At 55.7% G+C, this 21345-nt stretch overlaps 3 protein-coding genes across 39 annotated transcripts; all 3 read left to right on the top strand.

Annotated features, from left to right (window-relative positions):
* Nucleotides 1–2734: 2734 nt before the first annotated feature.
* On the top strand, nucleotides 2735–7996 carry LOC124417428. The gene is made up of 2 exons (XM_046904503.1): nucleotides 2735–3358; nucleotides 7286–7996. The coding sequence occupies exons 1-2, from the start codon at nucleotides 2777–2779 to the stop codon at nucleotides 7355–7357; spliced, it is 654 nt and encodes a 217-aa protein (XP_046760459.1). The 5' UTR covers nucleotides 2735–2776; the 3' UTR covers nucleotides 7358–7996.
* On the top strand, nucleotides 4397–7996 carry LOC124417427. The gene has a single exon (XM_046904502.1). The coding sequence runs from the start codon at nucleotides 4821–4823 to the stop codon at nucleotides 5562–5564; it is 744 nt and encodes a 247-aa protein (XP_046760458.1). The 5' UTR covers nucleotides 4397–4820; the 3' UTR covers nucleotides 5565–7996.
* On the top strand, nucleotides 7110–20837 carry MPP2 (membrane palmitoylated protein 2). 37 transcript variants are annotated; one of them, XM_046904480.1, is made up of 13 exons: nucleotides 7110–10830; nucleotides 15465–15565; nucleotides 16363–16515; nucleotides 16622–16771; nucleotides 17249–17476; nucleotides 17872–18111; nucleotides 18358–18489; nucleotides 18713–18818; nucleotides 18922–18993; nucleotides 19086–19247; nucleotides 19515–19807; nucleotides 19879–20007; nucleotides 20094–20837. In XM_046904480.1, the coding sequence occupies exons 1-13, from the start codon at nucleotides 10686–10688 to the stop codon at nucleotides 20268–20270; spliced, it is 2088 nt and encodes a 695-aa protein (XP_046760436.1). In that variant the 5' UTR covers nucleotides 7110–10685; the 3' UTR covers nucleotides 20271–20837. The 37 variants fall into 37 exon arrangements, 36 of the variants coding, with proteins under 36 accessions (XP_046760436.1, XP_046760435.1, XP_046760443.1 ...); XM_046904479.1 differs by having other exon boundaries at nucleotides 15465–15583; XM_046904487.1 differs by having other exon boundaries at nucleotides 10747–11647.
* Nucleotides 20838–21345: the final 508 nt, after the last annotated feature.

Here is a 21345-nt window from a genome sequence, read left to right as displayed (position 1 = left end):
TAACAAGCTCTGAGAGGACTGTAGAGTGCCAGATTCTGTATTGGGTGTGTATTTGTGTGTGTATATTGTCGTTTTCATTAATCTTTGTGGAAACAATGTAATGGTCCACACGAATCTCAGAACTGCAGCTTTATGCAGTGTCTGCCTGTTTAGACATGCTAGGGCCTAAAGATATCCATTTTATGGCATTAAAAAGAATAAAAAGACAGAAATGAAACTTGGAGTTGAAGAAAAAGCGCTTGGAAACAAAGACATTAAAGTACGAACAAGACAGAGGGTGAGCGAACATTAATATGGCCCGGTACTTTCTGCCAACATGCTTTAATTTCATCATCATTAAATTTGCTGGGCAGTTACATTTTGGTATGTGAATATTTGAAACAATGCAACAGATGATGGCAAAAAGAAAAAAAAAATCCCTTTCTCATTTTTACAGATATTCATAAGCACTTAGCACAGCTTTCATGGGCTTGGAGTACTTTACGTCTGTTTTCTTCGTCGTTGCCCCCATTCTAACTTCGTATTCTTCCCCGTCATCAAAAGAGAGAACGGATCGCCAGGGGCTGCGCCGAGGATCCGCGGCAATTTCGTCGGAGTATTTCTTTCCACTGTCTCTGCTACCGCCAGGTGGCCAATGCGCGGAACTGCAGCTGTATGCGGCGAGAATGCAGTACGCATGCGCGAAACCCTAGAGAGCAGTACTCATGTACGCTCCTCGAGACGGCAGTACGCATGCGCCAGAGTCGAGACCGCAGTACGCATGCGCGAGCCTTGAGACGGTAGTACGCATGCGCGAAAGTGTAGACGGCAGTACGCATGCGCGAAAGTGTAGACGGCACTACGCATGCGCGAAAGTGTAGACGGCACTACGCATGTGCGAACCTCGAGACGGCAGTACGCATGCGCGAGACGCGAGACGGTAGTACGCATGCGCGACATTGTAGACGGTAGTACGCATGCGCGGCTTTGTTGACGGCAGTACGCATGCGCGACATTATAGACGGCAGTACGCATGCGCCAACATCGAGGCGGCACTACGCATGCGCGAGCCGCGAGACGGTAGTACGCATGCGTGACATTAAAGACGGCTGTACGCATGCGCCAGCCGCGAGACGGCAGTACGCATGCGCGAGACGCGAGACGGTAGTACGCATGCGCAAAAGTGTAGACGGCAGTACGCATGCGCGAGCCTCGAGATGGCAGTACGCATGCGCGAGACGCGAGACGGCAATACGCATGTGCGAGCCTCGAGACGGCAGTACGCATGCGCGAAAGTCTAGACGGCAGTACGCATGCGCGAGCCGCGAGACGGTAGTACGCATGCCCGACATCATAGACGGCAGGACGCATGCGTGAACTTCAAGGCGGCACTACGCATGCGCGAGACGCGAGACGGCAGTACGCATGCGCGACACTAAAGACGGCAGTACGCATGCGCGGACTCCGACGTTGCACTACGCATGCGCGAGCCGCGAGACGGTAGTGCGCATGCGTGACATTAAAGACGGCTGTACGCATGCGCGAGCCGCGAGACGGCAGTACGCATGCGCGAGACGCGAGACGGTAGTACGCATGCGTGACATTAAAGACGGCTGTACGCATGCGCAAGCCTCGAGACGGCAGTACGCATGCGCGAGATGCGAGAAGGTAGTACGCATGCGCGAAAGTCTAGACGGCAGTACGCATGCGCGAGCCGCGAACCGGCAGTACGCATGCGCGACATTATGGACGGCAGTACGCATGCGCGAACTTCAAGGCGGCACTACGCATGCGCGAGACGCGAGACGGCAGTACGCATGCGCGACACTAAAGACGACAGTACGCATGCGCGGACTCCGACGTTGCACTACGCATGCGCGAGCCGCGAGACGGTAGTGCGCATGCGTGACATTAAAGACGGCTGTACGCATGCGCGAGGCTCGAGACGGCAGTACGCATGCGCGAACGCGTAGACGGCAACACGCATGCGCGAGCCTCGAGATGGCAGTACGCATGCGCGACATTATGGACGGTAGTGCGCATGCGCGGCTTTGTAGACGGCAGTACGCATGCGCGACGTTGTAGACGGCAGTACGCATGCGCGAACTTCGAAGCGGCACTACGCATGCGCGAGCCACGAGTCGGTAGTACGCATGCGTGACATTAAAGACGGCTGTACGCATGCGCGAGACGCGAGATGGCAGTACGCATGCGCGAGACGCGAGACGGTAGTACGCATGCGTGAAAGTGTAGACGGCAGTATGCATGCGCGAAAGTCTAGACGGTAGTACGCATGCGCAAATGTGTAGACGGCAGTACGCATGCGCGAGCATCGAGACGGCAGTACGCATGCGCGAGACGCGAGACGGCAATACGCATGCGCGAGCCTCGAGATGGCAATACGCATGCGCGAGACGCGAGACGGCACTACGCATGCGCGAGACGCGAGACGGCAGTACGCATGCGCGACACTAAAGACGGCAGTACGCATGCGCGGAGTTCGAGGCGGCAGAACGCATGCGCAAGCCGCAAGACGGCAGTACGCATGCGCGAGACGCGAGACGGTAGTACGCATGCGTGACATTAAAGACGGCTGTACGCATGCGCGAGCCTCGAGACGGCAGTACGCATGCGCGAGATGCGAGAAGGTAGTACGCATGCGCGAAAGTCAAGACGGCAGTACGCATGCGCGAGCCGCGAACCGGCAGTACTCATGCGCGACATTATGGACGGCAGTACGCATGCGCGAGCTTCGAGACGGCAGTACGCATGCGCGAACCGCGAGACTGTAGTACGCATGCGCGACACTAAAGACGGCAGAACGCATGCGCGGACTCCGACGTTGCACTACGCATGCGCGAGCCGCGAGACGGTAGTGCGCATGCGTGACATTAAAGACGGCTGTACGCATGCGCGAGCCTCGAGATGGCAGTACGCATGCACGAGACGCGAGACGGCAATACGCATGTGCGAGCCTCGAGACGGCAGTACGCATGCGCGACGTTGTAGACGGCAGTACGCATGCGCGACACGCGAGACGGCAGTACGCATGTGCGACACTGAAGACGGCAGGACGCATGCGCGGAGTCCGAGGCGGCACTACGCATGCGCCAGCCGCAAGACGGTAGTGCGCACGCGCGAAAGTGTAGCGGGCAGTACGCATGCACGATCCTTGAGACGGCAGTACGCATGCGCGAGACCCGAGACGGCAATACGCATGTGCGAAAGTGTAGACGTCAGTACGCATGCGCGAGCCGCGAACCGGCAGTACGCATGCGCGACATTATGGACGGCAGTACGCATGCGTGAACTTCAAGGCGGCACAACGCATGCGCGAGACGCGAGACGGCAGTACGCATGCGCGACACTAAAGACGGCGGTACGCATCCGCGAACTTCAAGGCGGTACTACGCATGCCCGAGCTGCGAGACGGTAGTACGCATGCGCGACACTAAAGACGGCAGTACGCATACGCGGACTTCGAGGCGGCAAAACGCATGCGCGAGCCGCAAGACGGTAGTGCGCATGCGTGACATTAAAGACGGCTGTACGCATGCGCGAGCCACGAGACGGTAGTGCGCATGCGCGACATTAAAGACGGCTGTACGCATGCGCGAGCCTCGAGACGGCAGTTCGCATGCGCGAGACGCGAGACGGCACTACGCATGCGCAAAAGTGTAGACGGTAGTACGCATGCGCGAAATTGTAGACGGTAGTACGCATGCGCGAAAGTGTAGACGGCACTACGCATGTGCGAGCCTCGAGACGGCAGTACGCATGCGCGAGACGCGAGACGGTAGTACGCATGCGCGACATTGTAGGTGGCAGTACGCATGTGCGAGCCTCGAGACGACAGAACGCATGCGCGAAACTCGAGACGGTAGTACACATGCGCGACATTGTAGGCGGCAGTACGCATGCGCGAGCCGCGAACCAACAGTACGCATGCGCGGCTTTGTAGACGGCAGTACGCATGCGCGACACTAAAGACGGCGGTACGCATGCGCGAACTTCAAGGCGGTACTACGCATGCGCGAGTCGCGAGACGGTAGTACGCATGCGCGACACTGAAGACTGCAGTACGCATGCGCGAACTTCGAGGCGGCAGTACGCATGCGCGAGCCGCGAGACGGTAGTACGCATGCGTGACATTAAAGACAGCTGTACGCATGCGCCAGCCGCGAGACGGCAGTACGCATGCGCGGGACGCGGGAAGGTAGTACGCATGCGCGAAAGTGTAGACGGCAGTACGCATGAGCGAAAGTCTAGACGGTAGTACGCATGCGCGACATCATAGACGGCAGGACGCATGCGCAAACTTCAACGCGGCTCTACGCATGCGCGGGACGCGAGACGGCAGTACGCATGCGCGACATTATGGACGGCAGTACGCATGCGCGAGCCGCAAGACGGTAGTACACATGCGTGACATTAAAGACGGCTGTACGCATGCGCGAGACGCGAGACGGCTGTACGCATGCGCGAGACGCGAGACGGTAGTACGCATGCGCGAAAGTGTAGACGTCAGTACGCATGCGCGAGCCTGGAGATGGCAGTACGCATGCGTGAGACTCGAGACGGCAATACGCATGTGCGAGCTTCGAGACGGCAGTACGCATGCGCGAGCCGCGAACCGGCAGTACGCATGCGTGGCATTATAGACGGCAGTTCGCATGCGCGAGCCGCGAAACGGTAGGACGCATGCGCGATATCATAGACGGCAGGGCGCATGCGCGAACTTCAAGGCGGCACTACGCATGCGCGAGCCGCGAGACGGTAGTACGCATGCGTGACATTAAAGACGGCTGTACGCATGCGCCAGCCGCGGGACGGCAGTACGCATGCGCGAGACGCGAGACGGTAGTACGCATGCGCGACATTGTGGACGGCAGTATGCATGCGCCAGCCGCGGGACGGTAGTACGCATGCGCGAGACGCGGGACGGTAGTACGCATGCGCGACATTGTGGACGGCAGTACGCATGCGCAAGCCTCGAGACGGCAGAATGCATGCGTGAGATGCGAGAAGGTAGTACGCATGCGCGAAAGTCTAGACGGCAGTACGCATGCGCGAGACGCGAGACTGTAGTACGCATGCGCGAAAGTGTAGACGGCAGTACGCATGCGCGAACTCCGTCGTGGCACTACGCATGCGCGAGTCTCGAGACGGTAGTGCGCATGCGTGTCATTAAAGACGGCTGTACGCATGCGCCAGCCGCGAGACGGCAGTACGCATGCGCGAGACCGGAGACGGAAGTACGCATGCGCGAATGTGTAGAGGGCAGTACGCATGCGCGAGCCTCGAGACGGCAGTACGCATGCGCGAGACGCGCGACGGTAGTACGCATGCGCGAACGTGTAGACGGCAATGCGCATGCGCGATCCTCGAGATGGCCGTACGCATGCGCGAGTTTCGAGACGGTAGTACGCATGCGCAACACTAAGGACGGCAGTACGCATGCGCGAGCGGCGAGGTGGCAGTACGCATGCGCGAGCCACGAGACGGTAGTACGCATGCGTGACATTAAAGACGTCTGTACGCATGCGCGACATTATGGACGGCAGTACGCATGCGCCATATCATAGACGGCAGGGCGCATGCGCGAACTTCAAGGCGGCACTACGCACGCGCGAACTGCGAGACGGTAGTATGCATGCGCGAGACGCGATACGGTAGTACGCATGCGTGACATTAAAGACGGCAGTACGCATGCGCGAGCCTCGAGATGGCAGTACGCATGCGCGAAAGTGTAGACGGCAGTACGCATGTGCGAGATGCGAGAGGGCAATACGCATGTGCGAGCCTCGAGACGGCAGTACGCATGCGCGAGCCGCGAACCGGCTGTACGTATGCGCGACATTGTTGACGGCAGTACGCATGCGCGACATTACGGACGGCAGTACGCATGAGCGGGACTCGAGACAGTAGTATGCATGCACCACATTGTAGACGGCAGAACGCATGAGCGCGTCGCGAGCAGGAAATACGCATGCGCGAGGATCGAGAAGGCAGTACGCATGCGCGAGGGCTTTGTTAGCACTACGCATATGCAATGCTCTTGACCGCAGTACGCATGCGCGAGGCTTGAGCCCGCAGTGCGCATGCGCGAGTTGTGACACGGCAGTGCGCATGCGTGATGTTCGTGAACGTAGTACGCATGCGCATAGCCCGAGGCAACAGTACGCATGCGCGAGCCTCTACACGGTAGTACGCATGCGCCAGCCGCGAGACGGCAGTACGCATGCGCGTTCCCGTTAGGACATTACGCAGGTGCGAGCTACGAGACGGCATTATGTATGCGCGAGTTTCGTAAACGTAATACGCATGCGTGTGCTGGAAGACGGAAGTACGCATGCGCTATTTATTTGACTGTAGTACGCTTGCGCGAGGTTTGAGATGCCAGTACGCATGCGCCTGCCGTTGCACGTCACTACGCATGCAGTAGCAGTCTGAACGCAGTACGCTTGCGCGTGCCTGGAGACAGCAGTACGCATGCGCGAGAGTCTAGGCGACAGTACGCATGCGCGGGCCTACTGAGCGTAGTACGCATGCGTGAGACACTGAACGGTAGTACGCATGTGCAAGCCCCGAGACGGCAGTACGCATGCGGGAGTCGTGAGACGGCAGTACGCATGCGCGAGTCACGTAGCTGTGCTACGCATGCGCGATAGCCTTGACAGCACTAGGCATGAGCGAGCCTCGAGATGGTAGTACGCATGCGCGAGATGTGTGAGTGTAGTACGGCTGCGTGAACCGCGAGACGAAAGTACGCATGCGCCATCTTCGGTACGGCTGTACGCATGTGCAATCTTCGTGATGGCAGTACGCATGCGTGTATCCCCAGGTAGCAGTACGCATGCGCCGTTCCTTTTGGGTGGGGGGGGCAGTACGCATGCGCTAGCCCCGAAACCACAGTACGCTTGCGCAACCTGCCAGGGCGTACTACGTATGCGCCGTAGGCTTGACGTCCTTGCGCATGCGCAAACCTCGAGACGCCAGTACGCATGTGCTAGCCTAATGCACGTATTACGCATGCGCGAGATCCTTAAACGTAATACGCATGTGCGAACCTCGTGACGTCCGTACACATGCGCGAACTGCGAGGCGGCAGTACGCATGCGCACTCCCGTGACAGTGAAATATATTCGCCAGTCTCGGTGGTACTCTAGTGTTTTCTAACGTGGACATACTATTTCTCATGCGTATTTTCGGGCACACACCTAAGCATGCTGTTTTTCGACTTCTTATTACGCATGCGACGGGCGTAGGGTACGTTCGGAGCCAAAATAGTCAGTTTCCGTGGCAGGCTCGCGTGTCAAACCCCCCGAGCAAAAAGGCAACGAACACGCAACACCGCAAGAGAGAAAAGAAGCGCTGAGCCCGAGGACCAGGAGTTGACTGCCCGCCCGGCCCTCAGGGCTTAGGAGGAATGGATGCTAATTTTAAGCTTCACGGCGCATGCGTAGCACTGCCTGGAGGACTAAGTATAATAAAGATCGAAGGATGGGCTGCGCAAGACCGGACAATACATAAATGAATTCCGCGAGTCTGTGGGCATGCGTTTTGCTGCCTCCGCCTCCTAACAAACACGGCTGCAATTCCACCGATTGGCCATGTGGTGGCACCAGGGAGCGCCGAAACTAATTCTTCGCAGTTCCCACACTTGGCCACGAGAGGGCACCAGTGACCGTGGAAACCATGCCGATGCAGTTCCGCTGACTGGCCATGAGGGGGCACGAGATACCACGGGAACAACTCCCCCGACCGGTTTGACCGGTTCGCCAGGGACTGCGACGGGTATCCGCTCGTCTCTTTCTTTTGATAGCAGTGGAAAAAAAAAACACAGGAGAGGAAAGGGGGGGAGAAAGGGAGACGACTTAAAAAAAAACAAGGAAAACTTCGACTCACCCACCAAACTAGTCCTAAGTGCTTACCATTACCTGCAAATAATTAAATACATAACCAGGAAATTGATCTTGTCACGTCTTTTTTTTTTTTTTTTTTTTTAATACATATACATACATATATTTCAGCCAGCATCTGGTGTGATGAAAAAACATGGTCTCAATCGGACAGATGCGTGCAGCGAAGCGAAGGGTGCCTTGGAACGATCAACAGAGCAATGCAAAACAGCCGTGCAACTCTTATAAGAAACATCACAGTAACAGCTTCCGTACCTGGCCTCACCCATCTTAGATTCCATCTGGCTCACCCAAGGCTTGTAAAGATCCAGGAGATCGGATTCGATATTGAGGAATTTGTTGTCAGTTCTTTCATTCACAACCAGTGCCAGGATCTGCCGCAGGGCATTCTTACCATGGGCAGCACGGCTGAACGGTTTAAATAACAGCAAGATTTCCAGGCACAGTTTCAATGATTTCAGTCTACTTTTGACCTGAAGGAAGAATTAAAATGAAGCACAAGGTATGCATATGTCATCATGTGGCATGCTTCTCAGCATCACCTCTGGGAAACAGATAATGGATTTGTAATAATAATCTCAGTACAGCAGTAACATATGTTATATAAGAATATACAGGAACATTTGCAAGGAGGCAAGGAACTTTATGACCTGTGTCTGGGAAGTTCAGCACCATCTGCCCACAGACACCTATTTGGCAACTGTTCTAGATCAAGCTGTACATTCTGTTCCAGAGCGCAGCTCAAAACTACAAAGGAAACGAAGGGAGTTCTACGTAGGCAGAAGAAAAAGAATGGTAGCTTTCTTTCAGTACTGAAAATAAGCAAGTAAGCAATCAGTGACAGAAGCCATTCCTAGAATACCACTACAGGAAACATAGCAGCAGAGAAGAAAGAATCCACATTTCCCTGAACGACTGCTCCAAGAAAAAAGAAGAATTTCTTTTAGATGTTCCTTGTTTGAAGGCAGATACCATCCTCAGACTTTAAAAGCATTAAAAAAAATACAATGCACAGAGTCATCTCCTCCAACAATACATGTATTTGGTCTAGGCCACAAGTGGCACAGCTCTGTGTCATAAAGAACTGAAGTCATAAGCACCAAGCTCCAAAGCTCCAGCCAAACCAACCAAACGTGCCTACAGACAGACAGAGTCCTTAATAAGACAGCGAGTAAAAACATCAAACAAAGCACCTGATTATCAGTCTTCTCAGTCTTTTCTGAAAATCCAGAGGCCTCCCTGTTGGCTCCACCACTGGCCTGTAAAGCTTGAGCTCACAATCTGTTGTAAGTCCTTGTAACTAGACAGCAAAGAATTTTGATTGGACTGAATTTGAGGAAGCCATTGTATTAGATCAAAAATAGTGCCTCACTGAGCAACTGGAAAAGAGGCAGCATCACACTCATTTTTAAGAAGGAAAGAAAGCCAGAGAGAGCCAGCAATGTGCCCTCCAGGCCAGAAAACCAACCATATCCTGGGCTGCATCAAAAGAAGCAGGTGAAGGGAGGTGATCCTGCCCCTCTGCTCTGTGCTGCAGAGGCCTCACCTGGAGTACTGCATCCAGATGTAGAGTCCTCAGTGCAGAAGAGACATGGACCTGTTGGAGCACATCCAGAGGATGGCCACAAAAAAAAAAAAAAAAAAAAAAAAAAATCAGCCAAGGGATCAAACACCTCTCCTACAAGGACAGGCTGAGAGGGGGGGGGGGCTGTTTAGCCTGAAGAAGTGAAGGCTCCGAGGTGATCTGGTAACAGCCTTTCAATACCTGAAGGGAAGCTAAAGGAAAGAACAAGGAAAAAAATAGGTTAGATATAAGGAAAATATATTTTACAGTGAGGGCGGTGAGGCAGTGGAACAGGTTGCCCAGAGATGTGGCGGATGCCATGTTCCTTTCAAGGTGAGGCTGGATCAGGTTCTGGGCAACCTGATCTAGCTGCAGATGTCCCTCTTCACTGTGGGGGAGTTGGACTAGATCATCATAAACAGTCCCTTGCAACTCTAAGCAGTCTATGCTATGACACCTGAAGCCATGAGACACGATGACACAAAGGTCATCAATGGCCTGGTGTGCAATTAGGGGAGGTGGGGAAGCCTGCATGCTCAGCAGCTCAAAGGAAACCCACCAAGTACAAAGGGGGGAGCTCAGAGCCCTACAATACAGAAGGGCCCACCCTACACCCTAAAGGAAGCACTCCCCAGGTTCAGATGCTGCCCCTACGCTTCCCAGCCCTTAAATGGGGTCAGGGAGGGGGGGAAGCCCGGCTCAGCCCCACCCCACAGCCAAACTCCCTCAGCTGTGCTCACAGGGCTGCACCCCTTCTCAGGTGCTCCATCACAGCTTCAGGCCATGTCCTCACAGTGCCCATACAGCCACGAAGTAAAGAATATGAATAAAATGAATACCTGCCAAGGGAGGTTTATAGATGGATAACCTGTGATAGCCCACATATTTTGATCCCAGTCTGTCAATGCCAATTGGTGATGCTTCTAACAGACAGGGGAGCACAGAATGGGAGCTGTTGAGTCACGGCCTAAACCACTGATCGATCAGCTGAGGCGAGCACTGAGTCAGCCTTGGGAACACAGGTGAAGGCAATTCAGATGTGTGAATGGAAGGGTGGAGCCTGGCTGCGCCTCTCCTAGACCCCATTGAAGGTCTGACTGCCCCTGGGGAACGATCTCTGTTGTGGTTTTGTGACTTTTGTTCTCAGTATTCCACATCAGAGCATCATGTAAAGCAATGCGAGTTAAAGAGTTGATGTTCTGGTTCTGCGATCTGCCTTTATGGGCATTTCGGGTTCTCGCACGGGAAGGGAGGAGCGGCGTCCCCGGAGGAACGCCAGAAGAGGAAGAAAGGCGGAGCTCATGTGCAGACCGCAGCTGCTCTTTCTCGGTTGGCCGCGGAGGAGAAAGCATGTACTTTCCCTGTGTAAGAACTCGTGCTTGATGCTCTGTTTCTCTCATTTTCTTTGATTTTGTTGGATTTAGTAAGTTACTGGTCCTCCTCAGATTGTTGCGGTTATTTTTGTTTTGTTTTGTTTTTTGTTAGACCCATCTGCTTTCTCCCTACCCTTCTCCCTCTCGTGCCTTGCCTCATTAGTCACAGGGCCAGGTCTGGCCGCACCGCGCTGTTAATAAGCAGGGTAGTTGTTTTTTTTCCTCTCTCTTTTGTCTCCTGGGTTTGTGCCCCTGTCACGGACTCAGATCTAGAGATAACTCCGTGACAATCTCTTTCTGGAGATCCTTTCCTTAAGAGTTTTCTACTGCAAGCCTAGGACACGGTGGGCATTTCATTTATTTTTGATTGTCTCTTTCTATCACAATAATCTTTCTAACTATAAAACCTGTCAAATACCGTTCTAACCACACCACTCTGCTAACTGTACATTTGTTTACTGTACACTTTGCAAGTGGGGTTCAGTCACAGCGGGGTGCACCTCACCCACCAGAACCCTCAGGGATGCCTCTGTGTAGGGAGCACTGAAGGCTATTAAAGCCCACTGCTGCTTCCGTGGCCCAAATTATCACCTTGAGAATCAATCCATGTAATTAATTCACTTCCCTAATGAAATGTGCAGTGCTTCCATTTCCTTCTCTGACACCTCTACCAACAGCTCTGCTTTAGGACCCACCTGACTGAAATAGAAAGCTCACAGCCAAACATGCTCTTTGCCTTCTGAGATGTGAACCCCATTTCCTCCATAAGGTTGGATATCCTGGAATAAAAAGCAGCATCCAAAAGAAGGGTGAGAAACAACAGGAATAAGAGAATGCAGCCTGGAAAACATACAGGGGAATCAATGGGAGGGTGGGAAGGAAAGGAAGGGAGCCCCAGAGCTCTGCAAGGGGAGAGCAGTACAGCTTAAAGGGGATGGAGGGGGATGCGGACTCCCCAGAGCTTCTCAGTGACACTCAGTGCCCCTCACAGCCCCTCAGAGACCACCAGGGCCCCCCAGTGCCCCTCAGAGGCTCCCAGAGTCCCTGAGTGCTGTTCAGTACCCCTCAGAGCTTCCTATGGCCCACCAGTGCTTCTCAGAACCCAGTGGTGCCCCCCAATGCACCTCAGACTCCCCCAGGGCCCCCTGAGTGCCCCTCAGGCCTCAGTGCCCCCCAGGGCCCCAAATAGCCTCCCTGAGCCCTCCAGTACCCATCCAAACACCCAGGAGTCTCCCAGTGCTCCTCAGGTCTTCTCAGAGTCCTGCAGGGGTCCCAAGTGCCCCTCAGGGACCCCAGGGCCCCCCAGTGTCCATTGGTGCCTACCAGGGCCCCCCAGGGCCACCCAGTGCCCCCCAGAACACTGCAGGGACCACAGTTGTTTCCAGAGCCCTGCAGGGCCCCCAAGGGCCCTCCTATGCCTTCTAGGGCCCCTCAGAGCCCTGCAGGCGCCCCCAGTGCCAATCAGAGACCCCTAGAGCCTTTCAGTGCCCGACAGAGCCCCCCAGTGTCCTGCACTGCTCCTCAGAGCCCCCCAGTGCCCATCAGTACTTTTCAGTGCCCCTCAGACATTCCCAGAGCCCCCCCAGTGCCCACCAGTGCTCTTCAGTGAGCCTCAGAGCCTACCAGTGACTGTCAGTGCCACTCAGATCTCCCCAGTGCCCATCATTGCCCGTCACAGCTCCCCAGTGCCCCTCAGAGAACTTGAGAGCCCGTCAGGGCCTTCCAGTGCCCCCATATGCACCCCCAGCACCCCCCAGTGCTTCTCAGAGCTCCCCAGTGCCTTCCAGTACCCCTCAGAGCCCCCCAGTGCCTGGCAGTGCTGCTCAGTATCCCCAAAGTTGCCCTAGAAACCGCCCAGTCTTTCCTAAAGGCTTCCAAGGATGCCCAAGTAGACTCTTGGGCATCCTACCATATTCTGAGAGCTCCTTGGGATGCTCTAGGGTTCACTAAAGGCTTTCCAGTGTACCCTACTGTAGTTCAAGTATGTCCCAGTAAATTCTGGGTCACACCAGATGACTCCTCAAGCTCCATGGGCCACAATAGGGCACCCTGGGGTGCACTGAGAACCTCTGGGAGCGCTCTGTGGTGCCACCACATGCCATGGGTTTATGTGTGGATGTGTGTGATGGGCAGCCAGCAGCTGGTCACTAAACCTGGATTCTCAGACGTTGAGGAAAATGTGATTTTTCCATGACTGCACAGCATGTGGGTAGGTTAAGTGGAGGCATGTGAGGAAGCGATGTTTCTTCCCCCATGGCAGTGGCAGGAGATGCCTTTTCCTGCCCGTTTCCTCTCTTCTCTGCGCGGTTCCCAGTGTTCCTGTGTAGCCCTATAAAGCCTGTCACACCATTGCCCTGTTCCCGTGGTGCGCAGTTGCACCGCATATGAGCCTCTGCATGACAGTGCACGCATGGAGCAGAGCCTGCAACACATCTTGTTCAGCAGGTGGCAGCTGGAAAAACGTGCTGGGGACAGCAGTGCTGGGATATCATGCGGGTTGACGCATCGTTTCGCTTTTGGGCTGGCGACTGTGGGGGGGGGGGGGGGGGGGTTCTCGTGTGTGGGCACGCGTGGGTGAAGCATTTCCTAGCATGTGAATGCGTATGTGCATAAGGTGTAAGTGTGCCCGTCCCTGTCCCAGTGGGCTTGAGGTGTGCAGTGAGAGGTTATCACACCCACGTGAAGGGCTGCGGCGGGGAGAGGGGGATGTTGGGTGCTGTGCGGCCCCTTTAAATCCGTTCCCCCGGCTCGCTGCCCGCCCCCCCGGCTGCCATGGCAACGTCACCTGCCCCCTTAAAGGGGACACACGCCGTCCTCCCCCGCCTGAACCTACGGGAAGGTGCGTGGCAGCGTGCGGGGGGGCTCCTACGGGTGAGCACACGCGGGGAGAGTGAGAGTGTGCACGGGCGTGTGCAAGCATGGGAGGCATGCACAGGGTATGATCATGCGGGTCTGCACGCATGTGAGCATGCATGGTGTGTGTGCACACAAGTGTGAGGGTACAAAGGGAGGCATGTGTCAGCATGTGCACACGAGTTTACATTCATGTGAACATGCACTGGCGGGGGCATGCATATGCATATGTGTGTAGATGTGCCCAAGTGATTGGGCTTGTGGCTGACCAGGACTGTGCACACGTGTGTGCATATTAGGGGCATATTAGATATGCTTTTGAATGTACACAGCTGTTCACATTGTGCAAAAGTGTATGAGTACACACAGGCTTGTGCTTGTACACTGATGCTCACATGGTTGCACACATAGGTGCAGAGCATGTAGAGGCAGGTGTGCACAGCAACATGAGTATGCTTGTACGGAGACAATCACACAGGTGTATCACATATGAGAATGCACACATCTCTGTTAATGTGCATGCTGTGTACAGGGACTCTGTACTCTGCACACATATGTGGGCTTTGCACCTACCATGATTGAGGCAGTGAGCACATACCAGAGGATGCATGCTCCTTTCACATATCCATTCTCCTTTTGCATGCCTGTGCTCCCTTTACACGGCCATGCTCCTGTTGCACACCCGTGTGCTGCGGCGAGGCTCGGGGTGCAGAAGGCACCGGTGGGGGCTGTGGTACCCGGATCTGGACAGGAGGCGGGCAGGAGGCCGGGCTCTGCTGCCTGTAGCCATGAGCAGTGGCCCTGGCCCTGGGGCCTCGCTGTCTGCTCCTAGCGCCCCGCTGGGTCCCCAAGGTAGGGTGGATGCCCGGGCGCGGAGTGCGGGTCAGAGTGTGATGCTGTGCGGGGGCTGATGGCTGTGGGGATGCATTAGGGGTAAGCTGGGGGCAGGAGTTGGGGGGGTGAAGGGCGGGGGGAGGGACGGGACATCTCCTGGGTCATGCTGTGACCCCCCTAGGTGTGGAGTGGGGGATGTTTGGGAGCAACACCTCCTCTCTTCCCACCCTTTCTTATCTGCATTTAAGCCTCACCCGCCATTGCATGCAGCCTCTCCTTCCAATTGCAAGTGCACCCTGCGTTTGCATTGCAGTCCCCTCGCTGATTGCATCACACCACCTTGTGGAATTGCACTCCCCAGATGCATTACATCCCCCTGTTTGCATTGCAACCTCCTCATTTGCAGTGCTGTGTCGTTGTTGTCCTCCATCTAGCAACCATCTCCCCCCCCCCCCCCCCCCCCATGCCTATTTGCATTGCTATCTCTTGTTTGCGTTGCACTGCCTGGTTGTGTTGCAAACCTCCCCCCTCCAGCCTATACTGCATCCTGCCTGCTGCTGCATGAACCAAGTGTGGGGAATACCCCTCCAGGGAGGTTTTGAGGAGTTCCCTCCTTTCCCTATGTAAGCACCCCCCCGCTCCCCCTTCCCCAAGTGATGTTTTTTGGAGGTAGGTTCTTGTTGCCCCCACTGCGGGGGCTGGAGGGGTAGTTCAGCCTCCTGCAACAATAGGTGGGAGCTTGGGAAGGCAGCCCTTTGCAAGGAGGGAGGGGGGACATGGCACAGAGCCACTAGGCCCCACTGGAGCAGGGCATCCCATCACACCACCATCAAGTACCCTGGGGTTAGATGAGGGGGATATGGAGACCCTGAATCTGCCCCTGTCCCCCTCCCTTGACTGTCCCTGTATCCCTGTGTTCCCACATCCCCACGTCCCCAGCCATGCAGCAAGTCCTCGACAACCTCCTGGGCCTCCCCAGCGCCCCGGGTGCTGCTGACCTTGACCTCATCTTCCTCCGCGGCATCATGGAGAGCCCAATAGTAAGGTCCTTGGCAAAGGTACAGTGGCGCAAGGCACTGGTGGCACTGTGTCCCTCCTGTCACCCTGAAGCATGGGGAAAGGGGGGGATGTGGGAGTATGGAGGCGTGTAGGTGGCTGAGTGTGAATGGGCACAAGTGTGTGTGCATGCCTGTGTTGCACAGAGGAAGATACACATTTGTGGCTGCTTGCATGTGTGTGATGGGAAGGTATGCACATCTGTGTGCATGCATGTATGGGAATGCACTTGTATGGGTGCATGGTTGTGTGCATGCATATATGTGTGCACGTAGGAAGGTGTGTGTATGCTTGCACATGTGTCTATGTGGGTGCATGGAAGTGAGTGTGCATGCAGTGTGTGTACACAGCTGTGTATGAGGGTCCTGTCCTGCAGCTGTTTGTGGGATTGGGGAGCAGTGAGGGGGGGCTGGGTATGAGTGGGGAGAGGTTGTATACAACATGGGGTATTCACACGTGTTCCACTTGCTGGCTGTGCTTATGGGGTGCATGTGATTGGCGTATGTCCTGCACGTTCAGCACAATGTGTTTGTATTTGTGTATGCATGCATGCACTGGCACATGTATGCACAGGTTGGTCTGGTAGTGTGCATGCAAGGCTGGGTGCAGATGTGCATCCAAACAGGTGAATTTACACATGTGAATGCAGGGCTCTGTGCCCACGCAGACGGTGTATGTGGACATAAGTGTATGTGCACAGTGTACATGTATGTGTGTGTGTGCACCATGTGGATACAAATGGGGGCACCACTGGCAGCAGGAGTCCCTTGCACCCACCCAGGCCCACGAGCGACTGGAGGAGACAAAGCTGGAGGCAGTGCGGGATAACAATGTGGAGCTGGTGCAGGAGATCCTGCATGACATTGGACACCTGGTGCAGCAGGACAGTGCAGCAGCCGAGCTGGCCCGCATCCTGCGTGAGCCTCACTTCCAGGTGTGGCAGGAGGCATGCAAGCCCTGTGCATGCAAGGTGCATGTGCAAACCCCACACATGTGCAAGGTGTGTGTGCACAAATGTGTGACTGCTGTGCACCTTGCAGTCCCTACTGGAGACCCATGACTCAGTGGCCTCCAAGAGCTATGAGACACCCCCGCCCAGCCCTGTCCTGGATCCAACCTTCAACAACCAGCCTGTGCCCCCCGACGCCGTACGTATGGTGGGCATTCGCAAGACAGCCGGGGAGAACCTGGTAAGCTGGATCAGGACAACGCTGGGGGCAATGCAAGGTGCATTGCTGGGTGCTGGAAGCATTGCAAGGGTATTACATAGTGCTGGGGACATTGCATAATTTTGGAGAGGTTGCACGGTGTTGGGGAAATTGCATCATGCTGGGGACATCACCGAGTACAGGGGGCGATGAAAGTTGCAGGGGGCATTAATGGGTGCTGACAGCACTGCTTGGGGAATTGCTGGATACTGGGGGCATTGCACAGTGCTGATGACACTGCAGGGTACTGGGGAAATTGCTGGGTGCAGGGGACACTGCTGGATGTCAGGACATTACTGAGGGCATTGCATGGAAACCTTGGATGGTTCTGAAGACATTGCATGGTACTTGGCACATTGCAGGATACTGGGGAAGTCTCTGGTGTCACTGCCAGGTGCTGGGGCAGTGATGCAAGGCGACTGCTGCGGGGGCTAATTGATGTGGGACTGTTCCACCCAGGGAGTGACGTTCCGGGTGGAGCGGGGGGAGCTGGTGATTGCCCGCATCCTGCATGGGGGCATGGTGGCCCAGCAGGGCCTGCTGCACGTAGGGGACGTCATCCGGGAGGTGAATGGGCAGGAGGTGGGCAGCGACCCACGGGTGCTGCAGGACAGCCTGCGCCATGCCAGTGGTAGCGTCGTCCTCAAGATCCTGCCCAGCTACCAGGAGCCACACCCGCCCCGGCAGGTACTCACATTTACATCCTTCACCCATACCCTGCATGTTGCACCTTGCACCAGTTCCTTTGCTTATGGCTCATGTACCTCCATGCCCATGAATCCCACTGCCCTTTGCCTACATTGTTCCCACCTCTGTGCTGTCTCCATGCTGTGCTCATGCCCTATATCCAAGTGTCACCTGTTCCTTTGCCATGTGCCCTGTGTCCCATCTACCCATGCTCTCGTGTCCTATGTCTCCAGCCCCCTGAGCTTCATGTCCCCTGCAAACCAGCTGGGAGTGTCCCATAGCTGGGAGTCCCACTGCCTCTTTGTGTCCTGTACCCTGGGCACCCACAAGGGTACCCCACTCCTACCCATGGTGGCTGCAGTGTCACTCATCTGATTCCATTCCCCTCCCCACAGCGGGACTTGAGTGCTGTGTCCCCTACCCTGCACATCAGCTGCGTGCTGTCACCCAGAGAGGAACAAAGAAGCACTGTCAGCAAGTCCTTTGGCACAGCACCGCCTGGCACAGTGTGTCCCCAGGCACGCTGCTGCTGCCTGTGTGCACACTTCCTGCCCAGCCAGGGATTGGACACTGCTGTTGCATACACATGCACACGTGTGCCATTGCAGCTGCACTATGCCTGGGTGCAGGGCTGTGTGTGAGTGCAGGGCTCTGTGCAGGCGCTGCCTTGGGACTGCTGTGGTGTCTGGGTGCTGCCCTGGGTGCTGCCTGTGTGTGCATGGGTGCCCTGCACGCCTGCCTGCACCAAGTGGCAGGGAGGACGTGTGTGCATGTGTGAGTGTGCACAGTGCTAGGAAAACTGAGGCACAGTGCTGCAGGAAGCCAGAAGCATGACACCCATGTGTGTCTCCCCTGTTTCTGGTGACCCCCGTTGTCCCCAGGTCTTTGTGAAGTGCCACTTCGACTACGACCCAGCCTCTGATAGCCTCATTCCCTGCAAGGAGGCCGGGCTCCGCTTTGCCGCCGGAGACCTGCTGCAGATCGTCAACCAGGATGACCCCAACTGGTGGCAGGTAAGAGTTGGGCATTGTTATCCTTTGTCCCCCCAGTCCAGGGTCTCCCAGCAGCCTAGGGGCTGCTGAAGGTGTGTTGTTGCTGTTTCTTCAGGGGGGGTGGGGGAAGCCTGAGGCTGGGAAGGAATACCTCAATGTGCCATACTGTGCTCCCACCAGGAGTGCAGTATGGGGAGGGTTCCTGGGGACATAGGATCCCCACACACCACACTGTCCCCCTCAGGCATGCCATGTGGAGGGGGGCAGTGCAGGTCTTATCCCCAGCCAGCTGCTGGAGGAGAAGCGAAAAGCCTTCGTAAAGCGAGACTTGGAGGTGGCCCCCACATCTGGTATGGAGCCCCCTGCCCCACTGTGGGTCCCCAGCTCCTGTAGCAATGTCCTCGTGCCCTGGTGCTGTCCCTAGCCCTGGCACAGCCAGCCTCGTGCCTTCAGCAGGAGCCCTGTGCAGCAGCCTCAGTGGGAAGAGGAAGAAGAGGATGATGTACCTGACCACAAAGAATGCCGGTGAGCATCCCCCAGGGACAGTCCCCAGACTGTGCTTGTGGTGGCACCCTGGGATCCCCATGGCACACAGTGAGTGCCTGTCCCTTGCACAGAGTTTGACCGCCATGAGCTGTTGATCTATGAGGAGGTGGCCCGCATGCCACCTTTCCGGAGGAAAACCCTAGTGCTTATCGGTGCCCAGGGCGTGGGGCGACGCAGCCTCAAGAACAAGCTCATCATGTCTGACCAAGCACGCTATGGCACCACCATCCCCTGTGAGTGTCCCCACGTCATCCACAAGTATCACCCTCCCCTAGTGACTATTACGGCCCCCTAAAACACTGCCATCCCCCTAAAAGGCATTATTGTCCTCTAAATGTAATGCTGTCCCCCATGAGCATCATGGTCACCTTCAGGCATAATCACTGTTCTCTTTGAACATCACCAGCCCATAAAAGCATCACTGCCTCCCCATGTACATCACCATCCCCTAAGAGCAGCACCATCCCCCATGAGTAGCACTGTAACCCAGCCACGCTCAGTTATGTCACAGCACTGTTACCATCACCATGTACTGAATGGAACCCCCAGGGTGGGCTGGCATTGGGTGCTCAGGGTGACATTGCGGGCAGACACGTCACGGAAGCCCAAGGACAGCGAGAAAGATGGGCATGGGTACCACTTCGTGTCACGGGGTGAGATGGAGGCAGACATCAAGGCAGGTCACTATCTGGAGCACGGCGAGTATGAGGGCAACCTCTACGGGACCAAGATTGACTCCATTCGTGCTGTGGTGAACGCTGGCAAGATGTGCATCCTGGATGTCAACCCACAGGTAGGCAGCACCTGAACGAGGAGGACTGAGGGGAGGTCTGCAGGGTTCAGCCCCACCCCATCCCCCTACAGGCAGTGAAGGTGCTTAGGACAGCAGAATTCGTGCCCTATGTGGTGTTCATCGAAGCCCCCAGTGCTGAAACCCTGCGGGCCATGAACCGGGCAGCACTGGAGAGTGGCGTGGCTATCAAACAGCTCACGGTGGGTGCTTGGGACAAGGGACACAGTGTAGCGGGAGTGGGGATTGGGAAGCAATGAGGAAACTGAGGCAGCACTGATGTGGGCAGGAGGCTGATGCCCGGCGGACAGTAGAGGAGAGCAGTCGCATACAGCATGGCTACAGCCATTACTTTGACCTGAGTCTGACCAATGACAACCTGGAGCACACCTTTGGACAGCTGCGTGAGGCCATGGAGAACCTGCGTGCTGAGCCCCAGTGGGTGCCTGTCACCTGGGTCTATTAATGTGCGTGTCCCCTCCTACTTCTGTCTTGGCACACCATGCTCAGTACCACCACTGTAGGGTGCAGCTTCTCTCTCCCACCTACCCTGTTTTTTTGGTTGTTTGTTGGGGGGGGGGACGGACAGGGATATGGGACAGCCCCCCCCCCTGCACTGTGCTGACACAGCTAACTCACTGCCAAAAGTTGCCCTCACTTTATCCCAGGAGACTGCCACGATGTGGTCCTTGCCCTTGCCTCAGTTTCTCCATTCAGGACCCTCCCCTAGGATGGAGTGTCTACATCCCAATAACACCCAGAAGATCACTACCCTGTAACTCGCTCGCAGTTAACTCTGTAATTAATCATCATTAATCATTCCCACAGGGGAACTACCCTGGGACAGGGACAGAGGGTCTCAGATACATGGGCAGGCCTAGCCTGGTGGCTCTGTATTGCTTCCTCCCTGTCTTCTTTGTCCCCCTGCCCAAGCCTGCAGGGACACATTGAAGTCCCCATAGCCCCTGCCCCAGGTTGTCCCTATGTGGTACTTGGCTGTTATTATTAAAGAGAAAGAAGAGAAAAACAGTAATTTTGTGTCATTATGGCCAAGCATGTAGAGATGGGGAAGCCCTAGCACAGGTGGTGGAGGACACACAGCTGCAACTGCTAGGGAGTGCTGGGAATGCAGGGACAAGTATTATACTTCACCCCCAGGCCCTTCCTCGCTGTCACCAGGAGAGGTAAGCAGAGCTGCAGGCATCCATGTGTGTAAGGGTGTCTAGGCAGGTGTCTGCAGATGTGTACACAGAGCTAAGGGGGTATTGCACAAGTGCAGGCCTAGCTGCATACTTGTCACATTGCAGAGCTGTACATGCATTGTGCTCATGCATGTGTGCCCCTAGCATGCTAGAATCTAACCTATGGCCCAGGAGGTGGTGGGGGACACCTAGCTACACAGCACAGCACCTTTAAGCTCCTACAGGACAAGTGCTCCCTCTGGAGTTCATGTTTACTAGCTCCTTCCCACCCCCTCCTCCAGGGCAGGGACAGGCCTCAGCTCTACCAAGGAAGCAGAAAGTAATTAATAATGCAAGCTC

This window comes from Gallus gallus, chromosome 27 (genome assembly GCF_016699485.2).
Source record: "Gallus gallus isolate bGalGal1 chromosome 27, bGalGal1.mat.broiler.GRCg7b, whole genome shotgun sequence".
NCBI lineage: Eukaryota > Metazoa > Chordata > Aves > Galliformes > Phasianidae > Gallus > Gallus gallus.
The sequence above is the reverse complement of the archived record's forward strand: the minus strand, read 5'-3'. Positions and strand labels throughout refer to the sequence as shown.